At 50.2% G+C, this 24,616-nt stretch overlaps 1 protein-coding gene across 2 annotated transcripts in view; it reads left to right on the top strand.

Moving 5' to 3' along the window:
* Positions 1-363: 363 nt before the first annotated feature.
* The window catches only part of AOAH (acyloxyacyl hydrolase), an 87,299-nt gene continuing 63,046 nt past the window's right edge, over positions 364-24,616 (top strand). The window contains exons 1-3 of one of the 2 annotated variants that reach the window (XM_062622363.1): positions 364-427; positions 14,013-14,199; positions 16,752-16,906. In XM_062622363.1, coding sequence (XP_062478347.1) covers positions 376-427; positions 14,013-14,199; positions 16,752-16,906 — 394 coding nt within the window. In that variant the 5' untranslated portion in view covers positions 364-375. Of the gene's footprint in view, positions 428-11,143; positions 11,160-14,012; positions 14,200-16,751; positions 16,907-24,616 lie in introns of those variants that run through there. The other variant, XM_062622373.1, reaches the window with a different exon arrangement.

Here is a 24,616-nt window from a genome sequence, read left to right on the forward strand (position 1 = left end):
TAAATCTGGCCCTTACTGACCCGGGGCTATCTTAGCTGTCAGAAGCAAGCCTGGAATACTAAAAGCTTGATACAAGCAAAGAGCCCTTCTCCTTGCAGCAGCATCAAGGAGCTGGGAGTGAAAAGGATTTCCCTTCAGACATAATTCCATATTCTCCGCATGCCGCTGATGGTAAAATCCCTGCACAGCCTGGAAGGCGTTTGCAGGACAGAGTTTTTGTCACTTCCCGCTGGCTGAGCTGTCGTTGCTTTTCCCAGAGCCTGCTAAATCAGGATGCGACTCAGGCAGTGCCCCCCTCCCCGGATGATAACTGTGTTTGAATATTAAGCATCCACATGGCTTACCCAAGCTCCCTGGTTTACAAAGCCCTTGCCCATGCAGCAGAAGGGGCTTGATTTCAGTTTGAGGAGCAGGCACCTACATTTAGGTGGGTGCTCGTGGGCTTTGCTGGCTCAGGGGCTATGTGAGCAGGAAGGCAATTTTAGCTGTCAGTGAGCTTCCACCGTGTGCTGGGAGGTGATGCAAGTAATGGCTTTTCTGTCTGGTGTGTAATTGGATTGGGTACCGCTGGCTACTTCAGGAGACTGAACAAGATGCTGCCTGATGATTCAACATCACTCCAGCTGCCTTGAGCATCTCTGGGATTTACAGAGGCAAAAGGGGGCCTGTAGGGATGCCGGGGATGGACTCTTCATTAGGGACTGTAGTGACAGGACAAGGGGTAACGGGTTCAAACTGAAACAGGGGAAGTTTAGATTGGATATGAGAAGGAAATTCTTTCCTGTGAGGGTGGTGAGGCGCTGGAATGGGTTGCCCAGGGAATGCTCCATCCCTGGCAGTGTTCGAGGCCAGGTTGGATGAGGCCTTGGGTGCCATGGTTTAGTGTGAGGTGCCCCTGCCCATGGCAGGGGGGTTGGAACTGGATGATCTTAAGGTCCTTTCCAGCCCTAGCTGTTCTATGATTCTATTCTATGATTCTATGAAATGGGAACCCTTTTTGTGTGAAACCTGAGAGGAGAACGGTGGCAAAAGCACGGATTTGCTAGGGCAGGGCTGGGTGTAAAATGGGTGTTGGAAGAGCCATGGCTTTTTGTATCACGGTGATTGCAAAGTGCTGATGCGGGGAGCCCTGTCCTGCGGCAGCCTCCTGGGGGCAAGGTTAAACAGACCTGGAGGCAGCTCCGAACGCATTTAGTGACAGAGATTTACATTTTTATTTTCACTTCTAGCTGGGAGGCCTTGAAGAGCAGGGCTGGTCTGGTGATGCTGAGCTTGTGAGGCACGGAGGGCAAAGGGAACGTTCCGTTGGCATCCTTCTCCCGGGGACAAAGCTGCTGTTGGAAATGGAAGGACTTTCTGAGCTGATGTGTTTGTCCATCAGAGAATGTCCCAGCTTCACGGCAGCCACCACACGGGCGGTGCTGTGCAGGGAACAGGAACTGCTGTGGGTTTAGGCTGTCTTGGAAGAGCAAAACGTCCTCCTCACGTGGGGAGGATCGCCCAACCCCTCCCGCATCCCATTTGTCTCTTGTTTATAGACCATTTCCTATAAGGCATGGAGCCAGGAGGGGCTGGGCTCTGCTCCCAAGGAACAAGGGATGGGACAAGAGGAAACGGCCTCAAGCTGCACCAGGGCAGGTTTAGATGGAGCTGAGGAACAATTCCTTCCCCAAAGGGTGCTCAGGCATTGGAACAGGCTGCCCAGGGCAGGGCTGCAGTCACCGTCCCTGCAAGTGTTCACACACCGTGGAGACGAGGCCTCAGTGCCATGGGTTAGGGGTGGCCTTGGCAGCGCTGGGGACAGTTGGACTGGATGAACTCAAAGGGCTTTTCCAAGCTGGTTGATTCCGTGATTCCAGGGGACACTCACAAAGGTGGGGGACCCAGGGCTGCCTGTTCCAAGCAGGATGCTGGCCTGGAGTTTCAGCCTGGGGAGGGTACGGCCAGAAGGCAGCAGCGCATACAGAGGGTGGGAGGCAATGGGGGACACCCGGCATAGTTTTTCCGAGGGCTGCAGCCGAGGGCAGGCTTTCTTTCCCGCGGTGCTTAAGGCTCTGTCTTGAATGACTTTATTTCGGCTGTCGTTAGAGGGTTTTGCAGCCTGATTGAGCACCGCAGTTAAACTCTCCCTTGATGAAACCTCATGAGTCTAATTTTAATCTCGCAGGCAACATAGTGTTCAGCCTAAACTGATGATGTTTTGGGTTGTCGCGAGGGGGAGGGAGTCTGCTTGTCTTTTGTTTAATAGGAAGCGGCATGTTTTTACAGGGCCTGTCTGTATCCTCTCGGTTCCTCTTGCAACGCCTCAGATTTCATGTCCCCTTCCCACCCACCTTCCCCGGGGGCAAAGGCACCCCGGAGATCTCGGCCATCCCACAAGCAGGCCGTGGGAGGCTGAGCCTGTGGGAATTCATTCCCTGCCCATCAGCAGGGAGTTCGTGTGCCGGGGTGGTCTTGGAAGGAGGTGGGAAAAATAGTGTAGGGATGCGCCAGGCTTCAAAACCAGGGAATCTTCTGTAAATGCTTAAAATGGGGACACTGAGGATGGAGAGCTCAGAGGAGCCTTCCTGTACCTGAAGGGGCTACAAGGGTGCCGGGGAGGGACGAGCCTGGTGCATTTGGAAGCCTTGGAGATGCGAGCAGGGAAGCATGCAAAGGTTCCTGTGCCAGGACTATGACATTTAATGAGTGCCAGGGGATTATCTCGGCTGGCTCTCACGCGCGCCGGGCGCTCTGCACACACTGCTTGACTCACGATACCCTCTGTCAGTCTCCAACGCTTTCCAGGGCTCTGGGTTCCCCCGTTCTGTTCCCAGCCCAGGGTGGGTACAGAGACACCTTGCACCTCTGCCATCCCGTCTGTCTCAAACAGTCTAAGTGCAGCCAGCTTCCATGTTAACATCCATCACACGCAATCCCAGACTGCTTTGGGTTGGAAGGGACCTTAAAGCTCCTCCAGCTCCAACCCCTGCCACGGGCAGGGACCCCTTCCACTAGAGCAGCTTGCTCCAAGCCCCTGTGTCCAACCTGGCCTTGAACACTGCCAGGGATGGGGCAGCCACAGCTCCTCTGGGCACCCTGTGCCAGCGCCTCAGCACCCTCACAGGGAAGAGCTTCTGCCTAAGAGCTCATCTCAGTCTCCCCTCTGGCAGGTTAAAGCCATTCCCCTTGGCCTGTCCCTACATCCCTTGTCCCAAGCCCCTCTCCAAGCAGCAGTTTCCTCCCTCGGTTTGGTTTAGTTTTAACCGAACACCGATCACTTCAGTTCCCAGACTCCAGGATGCTCCTCAGCAGTGGGCTCCCGCAGACAGGCTCCTGAATTGAGCCCATGAGGCAAGCGGCTGGCACGGGTGCGTTCAGCTCCCCCTGCCTGCTGAAAACTGGGGAGCTGCGGACGTCCTGCCCCTGTTCGTGCGGAGCAGCCGGAGCAGTGCTGGGGCCGGCCCGGAACCGAGCACTCCCTCGCCCCGGCAGCCCGGCGGGGTGGCCCATCTACCGCAGGCAGGCACCATGCGAGCCCTCACCAGCACGGAACCGCTGCCTGCTTCCACAGGCACATCCCATCAGTTTACAGAACCAGACAGGAGGTGTGGGGAGGGGGGAGCTGCTTCCTCCTTGTGTGCTGATGGGGCCTGAGAGACCCTTGGCGCTGAGGTTCGCAGGGAGTGAGCTGGGTACCAGTACGTCAGCACTGCAGGGCCTTTTAGAACTGATCCCCACGCTGAGGGGGGCACTGGCAGGTGATTCAGGATGGTGCCCTCCCGAGGGGCAGAGTCTGAGCGGTGTCAATTCCTCTGTGAGCTCTGAAAAAGTGGCTTTGCCTTGTGGGAGCCATCTCCAGGCTCCCTGCCCGTGGGGCTGCTGGCTACGAAAGTCATCCTGGGGGAGCAAGCAGTTCCTGCTGCTATCAGCATCCCTGTGCTGAGCCCTGGACATCCCGCGCTGGGTCCAGGAGGCCAAAGTCGGCTCCTTTGCACCCCAGCGTTGCTGGATGGGGCTGAAGCTGTGGTTCCCGTGCTGTGAGGAAAAGGAAAGCCTGTCTGTAACTGCCTGGTTGGCCAAGTTCCTGATGGGATTCAGTACCTCAGTGCTGCTGAGACCATCTTCTCTTACTAATGGCATATGGGGGCACTGAAGATACCGTAGGAACACTGTTCTGTGCCACGTACTGGAGAAGAAAAGAATTAAGGTACGGTGAGAGGAGAACTCAGAGGTGCTCCCCATTTGATAATGGATGCATAACTCTCTTGCTGGCACATTAGCCCATTAAAAAGGCACTTTCCAGACTCCTGAAGTGAAGGCCCGTTTCCATCAGCTTTCTTTACACTTTCCCAGCTTCTGAAGCCTGCTGATGCAGGTTTCTGTGGGCAGCCAGTTTGCTAATGCACTGTGTCTTCTTCCAGCACACGCCAGTGGTGAATGCGAAGGGAACCCTCCCCATTTCGCACTTGGATGAAGCTGTAGCCCTACAGCAGCATTGTCTAACATGACCCAGAAGCGCAGCACCAGGGTCTAGGATGTACTCAGATGCCTGCATCCCAGCTGAAGATGTTTAATGTTGTTTGCCTTACGGATGTGGTGAGGATTTGAGCCAGGCTGTAATATACTCCAGAAACATCCTGGAGTGCTAAACAGAAGTTAATCTTTTCGGGAGATAGGTATGCTTATCTTCTACAAACGAACTGCATTAGTGAAGTAACGGAGGGTCTGATTCTGCTGTTGCAAGGAAGATGATACTCATCTCTGAAAGACAGAGGTGGGTGTGAGGATGATAAAGCAGGTGTGCAAGACCAGAGTGACAAGCGATGAATAAGTCATGAGGAGGGTCCTGGGTCATAGTGATGGCACCAGGAAATTTGATGTACTGCATGAACCGTTCCCTGCAAACAGAGAGAATAAGGGCCTGGCAATTCCGCCTGGTATGAGCACGAAGAATAGCTCCCAGCAGCCTGTCACACCTGGGACAAACGCAGGATTAATAGTGTTTAGTGCTGGCTTGTATCCTCCCTGCCTCATTGTGGTCTGAGCCTCCAGGGGATGGGAAGGTCTAGCTAATTAATTCTCTTGATTCAAGCACCTGTAACTGATTTATGTGCAGCCTAGGGTCTGCTCATACAGGGCGTGAGCCGGCTGGAGAGGAGCACAGCTTCCCGAATCCCCAGCGGAGGGGAATTGCTGCATCTGATGGATCTTAGGCTGCAATGTAAGCAACAACGGCATTGGAGAAACCTCTGCTGGGTTTTCCTCAGTGCAGGTAATACACAGCCCTTCTAAGGATAGTTGCCTCATGGTTTTGTCCATGGGCAACAGCACGGCATAGAAGAAGATGGGAGAAAATGATGTCAGGAGGAGCAGAGGATTTTGGTGCTTGAGGATGCAAAGGATGAATGGTTCTTTTTGCCAGGAGAGGCAGAGATGTGGCCTTTTGGCTAAGGCTGGTCCCCACCACCTCCTCTTTCAGCTCAGCCTGCCCTGTCCCCAGACCTGCTGCAGTGACCAGCCTGCTCCTAACACTGAAGCTGAGGGGCTGAGCACTGCAAACACAAGTGGGGCCAGCAGCAGAGGTTTGATCCCTGCCTTCCCCAGCCAGTAGTGGTGATGGATAGGCCATTCAATGGGTGAGGGCACCTTTCCCTCTCGTGGCTGAATCACCAAAGAAAGAAAGTACCCAAACAATTGGGCAATATTTTAAAAGGAATGGTGACAATGAGCCCCTGCCCTGCTGAGATTGCAGCGCTGGGGCTTGTTCTGCTGCTTAACCTCTCTGCTGCTGGCAGGGATGAGCCCATGTCCAGGCAGGGCCCCTCCATCCCTGCGTGCACAGCTTCCCTCCTGGCCGCATCCTGCCTCTTCCACCCGGGGCACGATCCTGCCCTGGCAGCTCACAAGCAAGCCCAGCAATCCTTGGCAAAGACATTTGCTGGAGGAGCTGGTCCCACGTTTCCTGGTGCCTTGACCCGGAGCCACACACCTCTGCCATGACCACTGTGCTCTGGGATGCATGGAAAAGTGCCCCCTGCATCCCTCAGGACAGTGCCAAGGAAGAAAACAGGTATGTTCCGAGGATCTCAGGGCCCTGAATTGAACACAAGCACACGGAGTACACAAACACATGTATGTGTATGTGTCTATCTAGCATGTGACACGGGTGGATGTACAGAGCTATGAAAATGGCAATTACTTAATAGCACCAAAAGTACCTTTTAAAATGGACATAGACCAATCCTGTCAAGCACCTCAAATTGAAGGCTTGCTCCTTGAAATGCACAATAAAGCATTTCAAGACTAACAGTCCTTTGAATAGGTATTGACTCTTTCCTTCCCCTTGAATCGAAGATGTGCCAAGTCCCCTGTAACTCACTACTGCAGGTAGATAAACTAACAGATAACATTGTTCTCTTTAGTCAAGGGGGAGAAGGATTTACTTCCTTTTTTTTTGTCCCTTTCCCTGTAAATGACAGAAGAAATGTCTTTCCAGATAGGAGTCTCTTCTCCCAGGGTATATCCATCCGGTATGTGCAACCCATGCATACTTGTGGAGTCTTCCTACAGCAAACCCAGGCAGTAATTCTGCCTCTTCACTGCCCATGTCTAAAAATGCTGCAAGCACGCGTTGATGTGCATTATTGCCCTCTGGCATGTCCCAAGTGCCCCCAAAAGAAGCGAGTGGCTTTAAGAACCCATAAAAGCCTGAGCTACCTTTGTACAGGGAAAATGAACCATTAGGGCAAATGTGGCTGCTGTTGAAGGGATTCTTCTCTTTCAGAAATGCCTTAGGAGAAAGCTACGATGCGAAGGGAAGCTCCGAACATGGGTGCCCTGGATGGCTGGTGTGGAGAAGCAGTCAGCACCACCCAAAGGCTGAGCACTCCCCAGTCATGCCCTGAGGGACGAATGTGCCTTGTCTGAGTGACCACACTATGCCAAGGGAGCAAGGCCCAAAGTGAAGGTGAGAATGGAAAGAGTCTGTAACATATCAGATGAAACATATTGGCTGCCCCATCGCTGGCAGTGTTCAAGGCCAGGTTGGACACAGGGGCTTGGAGCAAGCTGCTCTAGTGGAAGGGGTCCCTGCCTGTGGCAGGGGTTAGAGCTGGAGGAGCTTTAAGGTCCCTTTAACACAAACCAGCCTGGGATTCCGTGATATTTGCTTTATAAGCAGTGGCAATTAGCGGGCGGTACTTTAGTCACCGAGGTCTTGGGATGGGGCATTGCAGCAATTCAGTATTTTAAATCTTGCCCCCCCATTAGGGGGATACAGCTGGCAATCCTGTTGGCTATCCTTTCTATTGCAAATCCACACCGTCGCTTCAGACAACCTGTGTTCACAGTGTGCTCTGCTTTATCTTGAGCAGAGGAAGGGAATGATTCATTTTCACTGTAATCTCCATCATCAGGTAAGCTTCTCTGGCATATTAGTGCACTTTCCTATGGTTTGCTTGCTCCCCAGCTGCACTGGTTGGGGGTGAAAACCACATTCAGAGTGCCTGAACACGGCTTAGCAGTGTGTAGGAGATGATACACCAAACAGCCTGCATCTCTAGGACAAGGGAATAACGCCTCTGACTTTGCCTCCTGATCCTGTCCTGATGCTGCGGTCCAGAGCATCCTCCTTCCTGCATCATGAGTAGAAATGTTTAGCATCCTCTGCAGAAAACAAGCTCACTGTGCTAGGGGAGCCCTTTAGTGAGGTGGATCATCCTCAGGGGTGCAGAGGAGCACCAAGGATGCTTCCTGCATGCTCTGCACAGGCAAAGTGGGGCTTGGAAGCTCATGGAGCAGCTGGCATTGTCAGCAGTGGCAGGATTGGGTTACCTCTCTGAAAACACAAGCAGTCACCTGGAAAATATAGGCAGGAAGTTTCAGATAAAAGTTAGAGCTCACCTTCACCTGCAGTGACTGTGGTTATTTTTGCTCATCATCAAAAGAAAATGATGGATGTAGGATTAAAGCAAAGGGATGGTGTAGATACATGAATTATGAATTTTGCATCACAAATTATTGCCTAAAATAGGACGATACACCAAACACATCTAGGGCAAGTGTTCTCTAGTCTTGAAGGGCTGGAAATGACACCAGTTTCTTTCTATATCCTAAAGTCAATTAGGCAACTTTCCCTTACCTATTTGGCATCCAAGAGTTGCTAATCTCTGTGGGCAGCTTTTGCCACAGCAATGCTTCTGGGGTTTGGCTGCTCATCTCGAAGGGCTTCACTGGGATTTGATTCTCAGAAGGTCAGCGCTAAGCATTTGCCAACAGGAACATGACCTCTGTATCCTTCCTACCTCTTCTCACTTCCTCATCACTAAGTACCCAGGAACTTGCAACATGGGATCACTAATGTTTCTTACCCAACTTGCCTGGTTTCCACATCAGACCTTTCAGCCAGGAAACTTGGTTTCTGTAAGACTCTCAAGGCAGAATTTGGCTACAGAGGGTGGAAAGGGTGGAAGAAAAACACTTGTGAGACCGAGGTGCCCAGCTGCATTGCTGTGTTTATTGTGGCCAGGGCTCCCAGGCTTACCCATCTTGGTGCTGAGCACACCCATGCTGATGGGATGTGCCTATATGCTGCTCTCCATTCCTGCTCCAGCCCAAAGAAATGTTAAGTCTATTGCTTGGCCAGCTGCTGATACGAAATGAGATTCTCTATCTTTCACATTGTGTTTTATCTGGACTTCTAGCAACACCACTATCACTGTATCACTCTGAGGCAAGATTGTTCAGGCTTCCTGTGGGGGATCTGCAGCATCACTGCTGCACAGGAGGAAGTGCACCCATAGACCTCAAACAGAGATGTTTTGGTATGCGTGGAACAGATTTGGGCATGCCCAGCCAGATAGTTATTATCATTTCTGCTTCTTGGGGAACAGCTCTTGGTGTCTGGTCACTGCTACAAGTGCCTGCTGGCTTGTGTTTAACTCAGGGCCCGGAGATCCTCAGAACATACCTGTTTTCTTCCTTGGCTTTCTGCGGTGGGAGTTTAGTGAGGAGTGACAGATGTGCTGCTGGGGTGTCCACGGGCCACCTTCCTGTGGGACAGAGAGCCGCTTTGGTCCTCAAAATGCATTTCCATTTACCCTTCCGGAAGTGATGGAGAGGGTCCCTTTTCCTCCAGGTGGTGAAGTCTGGAGGGTGAAACTCGCTCAGTCCCCACTTTATCGTCTGCGTAGTGTTAGACCAAGGTGTTTGCTCAGATATTTTCACTTTGAGAAATGACTGCAGTGAGGTGAAGGAGATTTACTGGAGGTTATTTAACACCCTCAAGCTTTGTTGTTAATTTCTGTCAGTTCCTTTAAATATACATAATTGCTGAGTCTAAATGATGAATGGTGGCGAACAAGTAAACAGGAGACAGAATCCACAAATACCCCAGTGTTAATTTGTTTTCTAAGCCAGGAAGATGGGGAAGATGCTACTTCTGTGTCACGCTTCAGCAAAACCCTAGTTAACATTCCAGAATCCTCTTCCTCTGTCTACAGTAAGTATAGCATTCACCCTGTATGATGTGGGCAAAGAGAAGAGAATCCCTGCTGTGGTGTCCAGCAGCTTATTGCAAGGGAAAGGGTCAGGAAAGCCGGAACCATACTTCTTGTCTTACTTTTCTGTGGCTGCAGACGTATCTTTGCAGCAATAGGAGGTGGGTCCAGCACCAGCAAGCTTGGAGCACTTTATGGTGGCAGACGAATTGATTTGCAAGGCAGAAGATTGCCTGCTCATTTTGTCTGAACAATGTAGTTGGCTAGACTTTGCTAATGTGTATGCCTGTACCCCTTGTATTAAAGAAACCTTGTACTGAGCATATATATATATCAGGGTTCAAAAAGGATTCAGTAATTCATTGACAGATATTACAGCTCTTTTTTATGCACCCAGAGCGAGAGCAGAAAGACGTCAGAAAGGTATTATGAGAGTGAGCGTTTCTCTGAAATGCTATTTATATTTCATTGAATTGGCTGAAAAGGACTGCAGAAGGCCAATAATGAGCAAGGGAAGCAGGCAGGCAGGCAGCCATCCCACCGCGCACAATGGATGGTGCCTTGATGGATGATTTAATGACTCCAACGTGTGCAGAGGGACCGGAGACCAGGTGGGAATATTCTGTGTTCAGGGCGCAGCTGGAGTGAGGAATAAGCGTGATGCAGTGCCTGCGTTCTCCCCCTCTCGCACTCTGACGGTTCTTGTGCCCCTGGTATTGATTCTCATGGGGCCATTTCTTGTTGTGAAGGCAGGAGTCATACCTGCTTTCTCGAGGTTCAGTTCTCCTTCGGGATGCATTTACTCATCTGATTTGCATCAAGCCCCAGTCGCTCACATTACCACATCCCTCAGGAAGGAGCCTGAACAAGCGCTGGTGTGTTTAACTGAGTGTTTTCCCTAATACCATCATTTCTGGAATGGGCCAGGAAAAAACAGCTCTGAGTCTGAAGCTGGGAAGAGATAAATCTGGGGGATGCTCAGCCAGGGTAAGGAAGCAGAAAGAAGGAAGAAAGGTTTTAAGAGGCATGTGTCTCCTTTACAGTGAGGTGGCTATGAACAGTGGGAATTAAAACCAGCTGCCCGTGTCGTCTTCTCATATATATGCAAGGCTAAGCCACCAACGCCAGACATCAGCATGAAATCTGCTGCGAATGAAGAGGCAGACAAGTGCAAATAAGCCCTCCATGAATTTTTAGTGGTAGATCTGAAAGATGATCTGTCAAGGGCTGACCTCATGCCCACGTTGGCTTGTCTGTGTAAAACCAGATTATCAGTGAGGTCAGTGCAATCTTTACTGACTGTAACCTCAATCTCAGCTTGTGTGACTTAGTGGATATAGAGTCCTCCAAGTCCTTTCAGTACCTTCATACAGCCCGACTTCCCCATAGAACATGAGAACTGTACATGGCTGGCTGACCAGCCACTTGCCTAATTAATATCTGAACTACCAGCTTGCAGTGCCTTTGCATATTCATCTGTGGATGATGGATGCTATCTCTGCAGGGTCATTTTGCTGATGGAAACTGTCCAGCTCACCTGCAGGTCTTTTATTAGCAAAGCAAATCAGTGAAACGTCTCTTTGGAAAGAAGGAAAAATCCCTGCCCTGTGATTGAATGCTGAAGTGCCATCAACAACACGTATGTTGTACAGGACCTGTTTCTGAGCACAGAAGTCCCAAGTGAGAGCCTCAAACAAGATGTTTAAATAATCTTGCGAACTTTGGTGTGTGCTAAAAATGCCTCCAGTGACATTTACCACTGTTCCCGACCCCAAACCCTGGGAATAATTATCTTTTATTGGCACATGTTCTGTGTTGGGATGAAGAGGCTGTCAAGCTGCATTTCTTTTATTTGCATTACAGGAGGAAAGATCAAAGGGAACAGACGTAATCAAACATTTATTCTTCTCCCCCTTTGAAGTCGTGCTGCTCCCCTTTGTAAACACTTAGAACCCGACAACATCTGGGGCAAACTTTTCCCCCTCCAACTCGGCTTCAATCAGCACTAAACCGGGAACCTGATAGGGGGTTCTATTTCTGACAAACCCAATGCCATAGCAATAGCTCTGCAGGGATCGATGCAGCAGACCGGATTTTGGCTTGCCTGGCAGGCTACTAGCTATTTATGGCAAGGCAATAATGGGAGAAAAACACCATCCCGCTGAGTTGTGAGTCGGTAACGCTGGGCTCTTACTTCTTTGAGATTTAAATGAGTACCCAAACTGCAGGGCATTGCAGAGTCCTTCCCAGGCTTCCTGGCTTGTAGTTACAGCTGGCTCTGAGTGACTGCTATCTAAGGGCTTCTAACTAAGCCTTTCTAACTAGCCCTTTCTCAGTCACCACACCCTCTTGCTCCTTAATTGCCAGAGTTGTTCCTTTTGTCTAGGTAACAGTGGGAATTTGGTCGTCTTTAGAACTGAGAAGGCCCACAACTGTGCTCAGAGGAACTGCAGCCTGTGTTGGTAAGGTTACTTCTGATCTGCACACTGTACGAACACAGCAGCCCCGTCTGGTTTTCTGCACTAGAACCAATCAGCTAAGGAAGTGTACTGCATTGCCAATAATCCTAGAATCATTTCGGTTGGAAAGGCCTTTAAGATCATCAAATCCAGCCATTAACCCACCCTTGCCAAGTCCACCACTAAGCCATATAAATCACTCTCTGGCTCCATGTGGTCAGTAGAGAGGACGCAGTTCACCTGATCTCTGCTTTGCCGAAAGCCATCTTTAGTAGAAAATCCAAAGCCGCCTCCTTTTGCCAACCGTAACACCAGACCTCTTGCCTTCCCAGAGGTGCACAACCTGCCATGCACAGGCATGCAAGGTGATCCAGCTGTGTTTTCCATGGGTTCCTTATTTGAAAGCCCTAAGAGTTGTTTGTCCTACCTAAAACTAAAGTGAGTCGTGTCAGTGATTTACGTTGCCAAGAGCACAGATCTCAACAGCTCTTGCAAGCTGGAGCAGTTAATTTCATTAAAGGTGGCAGAATGAAGGATAATCATCTCAGTTACAGCTGGGCAATAGCCTGGAACAAATTTTCAGCTATGAATGTAGGAAAATACTGGTTCAAAATGCTTTCCCTGCAGCTCTGAATGACAATGAGACGGAGAGTCTGAAATAGATGTAGAACTTGAACTGCAAGCAGCAACTGATAAGGAAACTGGGGCAGAGGGAATGACTCAGTTGGCTGTGGTGCAGTAGCAAATCCACATGGGGCTTTGGAAATGTTCATCCATGCCAGTGATAATGCACCAACCGCAGAGATGATTATGACAGTCGGAGAAATTCAGAGAGCAGTAATGAAAAATAACCGATGCCACGAGCCAGTGGGAACATCAGAGTCAAAGGGCACAAAGGACAGAAAATGAAAGGAAGAAAAGGGACTGAGAGGATCTCTGATCTAAAGGCTTCTTCCTGCAGGTTTTATCTCTCCAGACGCAGAAATACAAGGCTTATGACTATTCCCCTCAGAACTGAACAACACGTCAAAGACGAGAGAGGGGGAAAGGGAGAGAATGTCTTCCAAGGTAACAGTTAATCGTCATAAAAATGCGTGCATGAATGTGACAAAGGAAAAAGCAACATCTATCCTAAAAATAAGTATGTAACAGAAATCCAACCCAGTAGTAATAAATAAATAACAGTGTGCAGTGGGCAGAATAGGGTAGAGAAATACACACTGACAGCGGATCTCCTTTCATAAAATGACTATCCCATATTTCAAGAGAGGGTCTCCCTTTTTCAACCAAGTGGTCCCTAATCCTGACAGATGACATATTGATGCTTATGCATCTTGTTCTGAGGCTTCCTGTGAGTCTTTTCTGCCCTCTTTTTGGTGGTTTTGTTCAATGTATTTGCTATACACATAAACAGGTCTTTAGGGACCTAAAAAGAAAAGGGACCTAGAAAGCAGTGTTGAGAAGAACTCCATCCTCACATCTCACTCACTTCATACTTTTAGTGGCAGTCACATGGGAGTGTCCCCTTTGGAAAATGGTGAGTCTTAAACTGTGTTTTAAACCTTTATTCAGAAAATCAGATATCCTAACTTGGTCCCATTGCCATCTATCAAGGGCAGCAATGGCAGAGGCTGGCACTTTACCTGCCCCCCGGTGTATTTGTCACCACTGCCCAAGCCAGCACACATTAGGCGTCAGGAGCTAATATGGAAGTACAAGAAATGGAGGAGTGTTGTTAAGTCCTTCAAACCTCAGCAACCAAACTCCTCCTCTTGGGATGAGCCACTGGGGCTGTGTTTGTTCACTAGCTGCCCTGCCGCTGTCTCCTCTGCCTACATGGAAATTCAGGTTAATTCTGCTCGGCTGCTTCTGCTTTGCCTTGGGGTTTTGGCAGCCACACACGTGTGCCAGTTTCTATCAGCTCTGCCTCAACTGAGAGAGGTTTGAAGGTGCAGCCGAAGAGGTCGGGTTGGGAGTTACCGAGTGGGGCACGTCATGGTCCCTCTGTTCTCTTATTTATGTGTTTATTCTCAGCAGCCCAAATCCAGTTGACCCCTTGTCTTCTCTCTGGCAGTGTACAACTGGCCTGTGTGTCTGCAGAGCTGGGGCATTGCCAGGCCACAAAGGGCTTCCCAGCTGCAAGAGGTGGTGTCCTCTCCATACCTCTGGCTCCACGTGGTCCTCACCCCCTCTTCAGAAGGGACACGTGGGCACCCAGAGAGAGACAGAATGCTGACTGCTGCCACACTCCTGATTCCTGGGTAAGCAGCACCCCCGGAGTCACCCTTGTCCCGGGTCTGGCTTAGATGTTGTACACAAGCCTGATGGAAGCATTAATGATCACATCCCTTCCTTTGGGACCAATCTAATGTGGTTTTGCCTCCCATTAACACCATTCGTGCACTTGCTAATAATAAGCAACAACATCATGTATTCCGCTGCTGTACCATAGTGGCTTTAGGTCTTACTGTCTTAGGGACTTGGAAGTAATATGAAATCTACTTGGCAAAAGGCTTGCTATCTGATTTGAGTGGGAAGGAGGAAGATTTAACACCAGGAGGGGGGAGTGTCACCTTCCCAGCTGGCCTCTGTACCTACACATGCAAATGCTGCATTTGTCTGACCAGACTGCATATTTTAAAAGCTTTGGGGTTTTTCTTTGGCTGGTTTAAGAGCTTGGCTAATGCAGAAGGTACAGCTCCGCATTACACACGAGCCTGGGTTATTTCACCACTCCTTCCTAGGCCTGAAATGAAAGAAAATACCAGAGCTGATTACAGGCTCGAGCTGGATGCTGCACAGGTTTACATGCCTGGGAGCAGCTTAGGATCTATCTATGTACTTCGTAAGTGTCGTTGTTTAGATTTGTATTTTGCTATAGATATGAAGTGGAAACCATTCCAAAGACCTCTCTGCTAGGAAGATTTTTTGCTTGCCTATTATTAGCTTTTGCAGCAAGCACTCCTGAGCCAATATGCAGAGTTTTAAAGGACTTCAAAATGTCATTGGGAACCAAGTGATATGTGTGTTAAAAAGGGTTTACTGGAGCTGCAGTCACTGTAGCACAGAGTCTTTTTATAGCAAGTTTTTACAGCGTTAAGAAAAACATCCTGCAGATTTCAGTAGGACTGCCAGATGGGTAAGGTACTTTGCACTATGATTTTTGTTTATCTGCTATTAACAGAAAAGGAACCCAGCATCGCTAGCTATAGGGAGGATGATAAGCAGGAACAGGGCTGCAAAATTCAGGCAACAGCTCTTACCTCTATTTTGGGTTGTGTTTTGTTTTTTTTTTTTCTTCTTCTTCTTTTTTAGAAGAAAAACATAGATTTGAAAGCCAATGGCTTGGTTTAGAGAATGGAGATCTGGAGTGGTTTGTTTTCACATTGAAGCTTTTAACAGATTGGGGTTCTTTTTCTCCCCAGATCCACTGGATTATGTTATCATTATTGCTAGGCAAATCCTGCTTATCAAAGTTGGGCAAATGTTCAGGACTGTCCTTTAAAATACCACAGGTCAGGCTCCCAAAGAAAAGAAGTGCTTTGCAGAGAAGCTGCCTTGAACACCGAAGCTCGCCTGATCCCTGAGTGGTCATGTTGATACGCAGGAATGGCAGGGAATCGCTGGTTTTAGTGCATCCCCTCTATTTCCCTTTTCGATACCCTTTACGAGTCTCCTTTATTTATGCTTGGGAATCATTTGGGGATGGGGGATGAGGCAGCTTCCTCATTGCAACCCATGTAAGGAGCGGAGAGGAGAGTAGCCACGGCTCGCTGGGGGAGGTAAAAGACTTGCCCAGGGTACACAAGAAGGCAGAGGGGGGCCTTGGTTTGTCCCTCCAATGCCTCAGTCCTACATCGCACCCTTACACCCATCCTTGCATGCACAGCGCAGATTGCTCCCCCTCTGAAGCCATGTCACTTAAACATGCTCTCCTCTGCTGCTGCTCCAGGCTGCGGAGCGACTGGGTCCTGCCTTACCGGGGCCGGGACAACAGGGAGAGGGAAGCCTTTGGTTGTTGTGCGTGCCGGGGCAGGGGAAGCTCCGGGGTCTGCGAGCCTCGCGGGCAGCAGGGGAATGCGAGGAGCCCCGAGTCCCTTCCCCGCCGAGGCTCAGTCCCCAGCGGCCTCTTTCAGCTTCCCCCGGGTCCTCCCCAGCTTGGGAGCTCGCAGCAGCAGCCGGAGATGGAGGAGGGCAGAGGCGGGACGGCGGCGGGGAGGAGGGTCCCGGGGCTGGGTCCCGCTCCCCTTTGCAGCAGGAGCTGCTGGGGGAGTGTCTCGCGTTGTTAATGCTCCGCAAACCGCGGCCGTTTCGGGTCCTCGGCCGTCCGCTGCCACCGCGGGAGACACGGGAGCGCCGAGCGCGGCTCTTCCTGCAGCCCTCTTGGTCCCCCCCAGGCCCGCAGGTTGGGAAGAGATGTAAAGGGGGCAATGGGGAGGAGGGAGGTGAGCACAGAGCAGCCCGGGGGCACCCTCGCAGCCTGGTCCTGGGCTGCACAGGTCTACGGGACTCGCTGGGTTGTGGTGGGTGCCTGCACAGCCACCCCGAATGACCCGAGAGGGGCTGAGGGGCGTGCGAAGGGCATGGGCTGGGTGAGCACCCTGCGATGTGCGAGCATGGGAACCTCCATGCGCGCCATGAGAGAGCAGTCATGTGTGTCCCCGCCTGGGAAGCAGTCCCTGTATTACATGTAGCTGCATGGGCACGCACATCTCCATTCACTTAACGAGACAAGGATGCAGGATGCTCCCTGAGCAATTAGGGAATACGTGTGCCCTTTCCCACATGATTTCTTCCTTTTTTCCTTCCTTAGGATGAGGGTGTCCAGGCAGACATCTCTTAATTTATTCTGCCTCCTCTGGCTCCTGCTTCTGCTGAAGGCTGCCTCTTCCTCCCCTCTCCTCCGTGGAAATGACCCACCAGCCTCTTCGCTCCCCTCGGGGCTGTACAAAGGACACACCTGCATTGGTATGTATTTGGGTTCTGTTTGCCTGGTGGACTAGTTCATTCGTTACTCCACTGGTGGGCTGAGGGCTGCGGTGCACATCATAAATCACTCCTTTATCTATGTCAGCAGCTGTACTGCACAGCGCTCATAGTCTTTGGCGAAATAACCACTGAAGGTTTTGCAAGGCCACGTGAGGGAGGTCTGGAGTTATTTTATGATTTTGTTTGTGAGTGGCTGCTTCCCAAAGTTCATGGTTTTGCCCTGTGGGGAATGGCTTCTTGCAAAGCTGGCTGCAACGTCTATAGGGCTGGGACCTGGAAACAAGGCGTTGTGGGGTCCTGGTGTTTGTTAGTGTTTGTGATGCAGCGTGGTTAGTTGCAGGAAGGGTTAGGGTTCCACCAACTTCCCTGAGGCTCACCCAGGGTCTCTTCGTTGATTTCATTGCTTGGGAAACTCCTTAAGCACAGTTGGGCCGTACTCAGGCCAGGAGGCTTTGTGGTCTGGATGGTTGTGTCTGGATAGCCAAGTTGCAAGGGCTGTTTCCTCATATCTCCTGTCCTCCTCTTGAGTGCACGTGTCTGCAAACAAAACAAAAGTGTTTTGGCCACCCCCTTCTCGTGTGACTGTAGTGGCTGTGGTGATCTCCAGCACAGCTATAGCTGGAGGTATCCCATAACCTCTGCTAGTGAAGTGATTCCCCAGTAATACTGAAGTCAACATGAACTGTGCATATCTCTGCACCAGAAATGCCCTTGGAGTTAGACTAGCTTATATTTTGTATGTAAGCAAGTATTAACAATGAATATGTCTTATGCATTAAGATCAAAAGTATTATTTCGTCTTCTTTTAGTTTTCCAGGGCACTTCTATTCTGTAAATAGAAACCCTGTTTCTCCATAGTTTCTGCCCTGGTTCTCCATGTTTCTGCCCTGGTTCTCCATGTTTCTGCCATGGTTCTCCATGTTTCCATTATGGTTCTCCATGTTTCTGCCCTGGGTCTCCATGTTTCTGCCATGGTTCTCCATGTTTCTGCCATGGGTTTCCATGTTTCCATCATGCTTCTCCATGTTTCTGCCCTGGTTCTCCATGTTTCTGCCCTGGTTCTCCATGTTTCTGCCCTGGTTCTCCATGTTTCTGCCCTGGTTCTCCATGTTTCTGCCCTGGTTCTCCATGTTTCTGCCCTGGTTCTCCATGTTTCAGAAGGCAATGCAGTTTCTCTCAGCCCCAGATTATTTTCGGTGTGGCTCAAGGACGGCAGTTGGAAATAACCCTCCTAAGCTCGATAAACCCCTGGTTTCGCCTCACTTCTGCGCCATTCCCAGTGCCCCACAGATTCTGGCACGGGCGAGGCAGGGTGAGCGAACGCAGGGTGAAGCTGGGGTGATGAGGTTTGTGCAGCCCTCGCAGGGCTCAGCCGCCGGCCAGAAAACGAGGGCAAGCAGCGAGAAGCAGAAATGGGTGTCAGGGACCGGCCTTGTTGGGGCCAGTGGCCGAGCAGCTGCCAGAGCCGGAGGGAAGTGGTGGGTTCCGATGGCAATGTCTTTGGCAGCTGTTTGGAAGGCAGCCGGAACCGCAGCCTGTGGGATTTTACACCGGTGTGTTTTGAACGCTGCGTGTGAGTGTTGGCTGCCCTTCCTCTCCTATTGATCCAGCCAGGCTCTGCGCTCCTAAAGCAGCAGCACATGGCATTGAAGTTGCCATGCATAGAAAAAGGTGTGGTTTTTTTAGGGCACTTTGCTGTTTAAGAGTGTGATACTGGATCTTCGGCCAAACCGGAGCCTGATCCTACTTACCGTGCTGCATGCAGACCTGGAGAGGAGCTGAGTGATGGCAGGGGTGTAACTGCTGACAGATTCAGATTTAAGCAGCTGATCTGCTTTATGAATGTGAAGATCTGAATCAAAACAGGCAGGGGGCCTGTGCTCACATGGGATTATTTATTTCTAACAGCAGGTATGGGTGGGATGGGCGGTATCATGTATAGGGTGGAAGTGGAGGGAACTGTTTCAGCATCACCTCTAGATCACCAATTAGCACTGAGCTCTTTATCCACTCTTCCCATTCCCCAGAGCTGCCCGCTCTTCTGATTTCCTCCATTCCTGTACCAAATCCCACCAGACTGTGGGTCCCATTGCTGGGGCCACCGAGCATCTCCCTGGGATATCTGTTCAGTGAGGAGAAACCAAAACCCTGCCTCCCTCCCCTGTTGCTCTCTCTGCAAGCTAAAAGCATTCACATGAGCTTGACTCAGGACCAAAACAGGCTGTTCACACCTCTGTAAACTGCAAGCTGAAAACAGAGTGTGCAGAGCACTGAAACCACATGGGCTGGGCCTGGAAGGGGGGGCTGATGACAAGCAGGCAGGCTGCTGTCTGTGAGCCCGGGCAGCCTCCTCTGGGCTGTCATAGGATCCCAGCCTGGTTTGGGTTGAAGGGACCTTAAAGCTCATCGAGTGTCCAACCCCTGCCACAGGCAGGGACCCCTTCCACTAGAGCAGCTTGCTCCAAGCCCCTGTGTCCAACCTGGCCTTGAACACTGCCAGGGATGGGGCAGCCACAGCTTCTCTGGGCACCCTGTGCCAGCGCCTCAGCACCCTCACAGGGAAGAGCTTCTGCCTAAGAGCTCAGCTCAGTCTCCCCTCGGGCAGGTTAAAGCCATTCCCCTTGGCCTGTCCCTACATCCCTTGTCCCAAGCCCCTCTCCAGGTTTCCTGCAGCCCCTTCAGGCACTGGAGCTGCTCTAAGGTCTCCCCTTCAGGAGCCTTCTCTTCTCCAGGCTGCCCCAGCCCAGCTCTCTCAGCCTGGCTCCAGAGCAGAGCTGCTCCAGCCCTCACAGCATCCCCATGGCCTCCTCTGGCCTCGTTCAAGCAAGTTCACCTCCCTCTTCTGTTCACTGATGGGCTGCTCTCTTGACTGACTCCTGAAGACACTGACAAGCCATCTGTGTCTCTTCCTTTTCACAAGCAGGGAAGTGAAAACCCTGATTTGGTGCCCAGCCCCTTAGGAGCAGGAATTAAGCCACAATCAGCTTTCTCTGTAGGAGGAAGATTGTGATTTCCTTTCAACAGCTTGACCCCAGCCCCTGCTAGCTCAGTCTGCCATCTGGGAAGGCACTGGGAGAGAGCCATGAGAGCTTCCTCTGGGTCTTCTTGGCCTTACAGATTGAGGCAGCGTTTTTAACAGGCGAAATGACTGCTGCCAAATACACAGGAGCTTTCCTTGAAGCAGTGGGTTTTTCCATGCAAGTTAAATGTGTGCTCAGGTGTCGCATCTGTCAAAGTGATTTGCTTCTCTTTCTCTGAGGGAGATGGGGTGGCTGCACATTGAACAGTCACTTCTGAGCACTCCTCTGTGAGTACCACCTGCATGGCCAAGATTGCTCTGTTGCTGGCTCAGGTCAGTCAGAAAATGGTTGCTCGTTCAATAGCAAAATCAATACAAGATTTCTCATTAAGTTTTTCCATGGAAAGTATCACACTTCTTGAAGAAATAATAGGTAGAAATCATATGACAGGGATGTGAAACACAGCTTGAATGCGATATGACTTGGTCGCTTCTTTCTTCTGTTACCCTTGCTAGCAGCGCTCCCTGGGTAGGCACCATCTGCACCAGTAGACTCTGGATATACTGGGAAAGGAACTGATGCCTCAAGGGACTCCCCTGTCCTTAGCACATCTGACAAATGTATTTTGGGTAGGAACCTCTATGCCTATATAGGGAATAGGGCTGGAGGAGAGGAGAGTGCATGCAGGGAGCTGCCACAGCATGCTGAACCATTCAAAGGACTCATAGGGGAGGCTGGCCAAAACATCTCTGCTTGCAGATTGTTGCTTGTCTAAAAGAGAAGGCGACGTTTTTACAGCCACATTCATTGTGCTGGGAAATGTTTAGACAGGAATTTTCACCAGCCTCGGGAACTGCAGAAAAAATCACATCGTTTTTGCTGCATTTTCTTGGGAAAGTCGACAGCTTCATCCAGAGAAAGCCTTTTAACAATGGACTTGGTGTGAAAAGAAAGCGTTTGGAAAGTGTCCCCACCTGAAATGGGACTTGTGCCGACTGCCTTTTGGAATCAGGGGAAAGAGGGGGAAAGGCCCTGATGATGATTTTTCTGGCTGTAGTACACCTGAGCAGTTCCTAACCATCTCCAACCTGCTCTTGAACAGTACCTGCTCTTTCTAGAAGAATTTTCCCAGCATCTGATGGTCTCCTTTCTCCAGCAGTGTTTCCTGCCTCCCCAGGCTGGAAAAATCCCTCCCTACCCCCATTCTGCAGACCTTCCTCTGGGCCTCGTGGCTTGTGATATACGCAAAGACCCATGGAGATGCTTTTTCTCGTGTAAGGATGGGGAGGTTTTGCTCTGTGCACTGGCTTGGGAGCAGAATGCTCAGTCTGGCTTTTGTTTCTGGCAGTACGGTTGAAGGGATTTATTCAGGATGAGACCTAGAAACCCTTTTGCTGGGTGCACCCTGTCTGTTTCAGTGCAGCATCCTGAGAACAAGAAGCTGTGTGTTTTTCTCTCAGAAATGAAGTATGAATGAGCCCTTCAGATCCTCTGGTCTTTGACTTTCCCCATTGTCCTGGTTTGGGCTGGAATTGAGCTTTCTTCCCAGCAGCTGGTGCAGGGCTGTGTTTTGGCTTTAGCCTGAGAGCAGCACTGATAACACACCGATGGTTTAGCTGATGCTCAGTAGCACTCACCCTGACCAAGGACTCTTCAGTGCCTCAGGCTCTGCCAGTGAGGAGGGACACAAGAAGCCAGGAAGGAGCGGAGCCAGGACACCTGGCCCGAACTAGACAAAGGGCTATTCCATACTATGGCTCAGTATAGAAACTGGGGGGTTGGCCAGGAGCTGACAATCACTGCTCAGGAATGAGCTGTGCATCGGTCAGCGGGTCATGAGCAAGTGTATTGTGCATCAGTTGAGGAAAATGCTGCCTGTTTTACAGGGCAAACGGGGTTTTACTGATGTTAATGTTAAGGTACGCAGAGACAGTGCAGTAAAACTGGTAACTGTTGACACTAGTGATGATCATAGGATCATACATAAAGACAGTGCAGTAAAACTGGTGACTGTTGACACTAGTGATAATCATAGGATCATACATAAAGGCAGTGCAGTAAAACTGGTGACTGTTGTCACTAGTGATGTTTCATCGGAGCTAAGGTCATGCTCTTTTTTAGTAGTAGCTTTTTTCTGCTATTTCTGATTAATTTTTAAAGGTTTTATTCCTTACCCCCCGTCACCCTAAATTACAAGAGAAACCTGAAAGGGTCTTTTCAAAATGTCCTGCTCCCTAGCAAAAGAGACTTCATCCAAAACCATCTGGAGCAACCTCAGGAAAGGCAGAAGCTGCCCTGGATGGTGCAGAAAGCAGGGGAGACCCTGAAAGACAGGAGGGAATGGCTGTGTTCACCTCTCTTCAGCATGGTAAAGAAAGGAAACTTGAGGAATTCTAGACCAGCCAGTTAAATATCAATTCCTAGAGAAACCCTGCAATAGTTATAAAAGCTTTATAAAAGCATCTTTCAAGAGTAAATATGAATAAGAGCCTCACTGGATTTATCAAGGAGAAGCGGTGTCAGATCACGGTAGTTTTCTTTGCTGATGGGATAATGGCATGCAGCCACAGAAGAAGCAGTAGATGTTACAGCTGGGCTTTAGTAGGGCTTTTGGCACCACCTCAGCACTAATCTAATGGCTGAGAGACTTGTGACATTGATTAAGCTTCTACAGGGCAGGACAAAACGGGCGGGTGGCCTTGTTCAGAGGGTAATTACAAGTGGCTCACTCGCTAAGCAGAAGGATGTACAAAATGAGATCTTTATTGGACCTGTGTTTTGAATATCACTCAATATTTTCATTAGCTGGGATAATGAAATAGTGCGCTATGAAGTGAGCAGCTCATACAAGGCTGAAAAGGTCTGCAAGTACGATGGAGGGCAGGATTAAATTCAAAACAATCTTGACAACTTGGAGCATTTACCCTCGAAAAAGATCATTTCAGTACGAGTATGTTGAAGGCACTGCAGCAGAAATAGTCAATGGCACATATAGCAGGTGAGGAACGGCTGGGTAGCATCCCTAGGGAAGATCATTTGGGCTTGTAGTGGCACCATGATGGCATGCTGTCATGAAGAACGCACACGCTGTGCACGCCAGGATGTGTGAACAGAAGTTAGCTTGCAAGGCCTGAAGTAACCCACTACCTTTCTCAGCATTGACAAAGCCTCAGAGGAATTTCTGCCTTCCCTTTTGGGGCTGTGTATCAAGAATGATGCACAGTGACAGGAGGTTTCAGAGAAAAACAAACATAAGCTACAAAGACAGTCTGAATAAATTAATTAGCCCAGAGAAGACAAACTTGAGAAAAGACGTATCTGTCCTTGAAAACACGAAGGGGGTGACCCACCCTCCAGCTTTATAAAAACCATGACAAGAAATAATGGAAATGAATAGCAGGAGGGACATTCAGTTTAGGAAGAAAAATTCATAGTAGTGGTGGTAGTGAGCGCTGCCATCAGTTCCTGAGATGGATATAAAAGACCTCATTAGAGAGCTTAACAGCTCTGTGTCTGCCCTGTCCCTTCAGAGCAGCTTAGATAGAATCCCAGACTGGTTTGGGTTAGAAAGGACCTTAAAGCTCCTCCAGCTCCAACCCCTGCCACAGGCAGGGACCCCTTCCACTAGAGCAGCTTGCTCCAAGCCCCTGTGTCCAACCTGCCCTTGAACACTGCCAGGGATGGGGCAGCCACAGCTTCTCTGGGCACCCTGTGCCAGCGCCTCATAGTGAAGGTCCTTAATCCAGTGGGAAAGGGTCCTCTGGTTTGGCGGAGATGCCATAGGTCAAGTGCTGGGGCAGAGGTTTGTGTAAGATGACTTCTTCCAGGCTGGCTTCTCAGGGGCTCTGGGCTGTGATGACAAGAGCCTGCGGACAGCAGGGTGTATTGGTGCTCTCTCCAGCAGCAGGCTGCCCTCTCGTCGGGTGCTTAGCTTTGACTGCCCTCTTTGGGATGAGGTGGTGAGACAGGGAGTGCTCAACAACCCCCCTCCCCACACAAGGGGAGATCTGTGGGTCAGCGCCTGGGGAAGCAGATTTCCTCAGCTTTGTGCTCTATAGAATGCCGTTCTCAGCAGCCGCTGTGGGTCACTCTTGCGTTCACCCATAAGCGCACAGTTCCTGGCGTGTGATGATGCACGGTTTTGAGGCATATTTTCAGTTCTGATTACACTGAAGAACGGATGTTTCAGAGCTTCCCAGCTGCGTAAAACGCCGACCTCTACCTGTGTTGATTCCTGTGATTGTTGATGTCCTCGACAGTTTGCCTCCATCGAGCGGTGCGTGAGTGCAGGGATGAAACATGCCCTGCGGAGACGCAGCAGGGCCGGTAGCGTTTGGAGTTCCCAATAACTTCCCACACTGGAACATGCAAAATGGACTTGGAGGCTTTTAATAACTGCACTCAGACAAGGCGGCTGTGCACGTATTGTCTGGGGAGGCACCATGACAGAACGTATAATTTACAGCTCAGTGAGTCCTCCAAAAAGGTCATGCCCGATACCACTGTAGCACCACAATGTGGTTTACTCTGAAAGGCTGGGAATGGACTTTGATTACAGCAGCTAGCTGCTAAGCTGCAGCATCTCACTTCACTTCACCAACACTGCTCAGTTTACTCAGCAGCAAAATTTGACCGGATGATCTGTAATAAATGCCAAATTTTACCATCG

Source organism: Pezoporus occidentalis, unplaced genomic scaffold (assembly GCF_034315485.1).
Source record: "Pezoporus occidentalis ecotype Australia unplaced genomic scaffold, CSIRO_AGI_Poc_V1 ctg107, whole genome shotgun sequence".
Classification (NCBI taxonomy): Eukaryota; Metazoa; Chordata; class Aves; order Psittaciformes; family Psittacidae; genus Pezoporus; species Pezoporus occidentalis.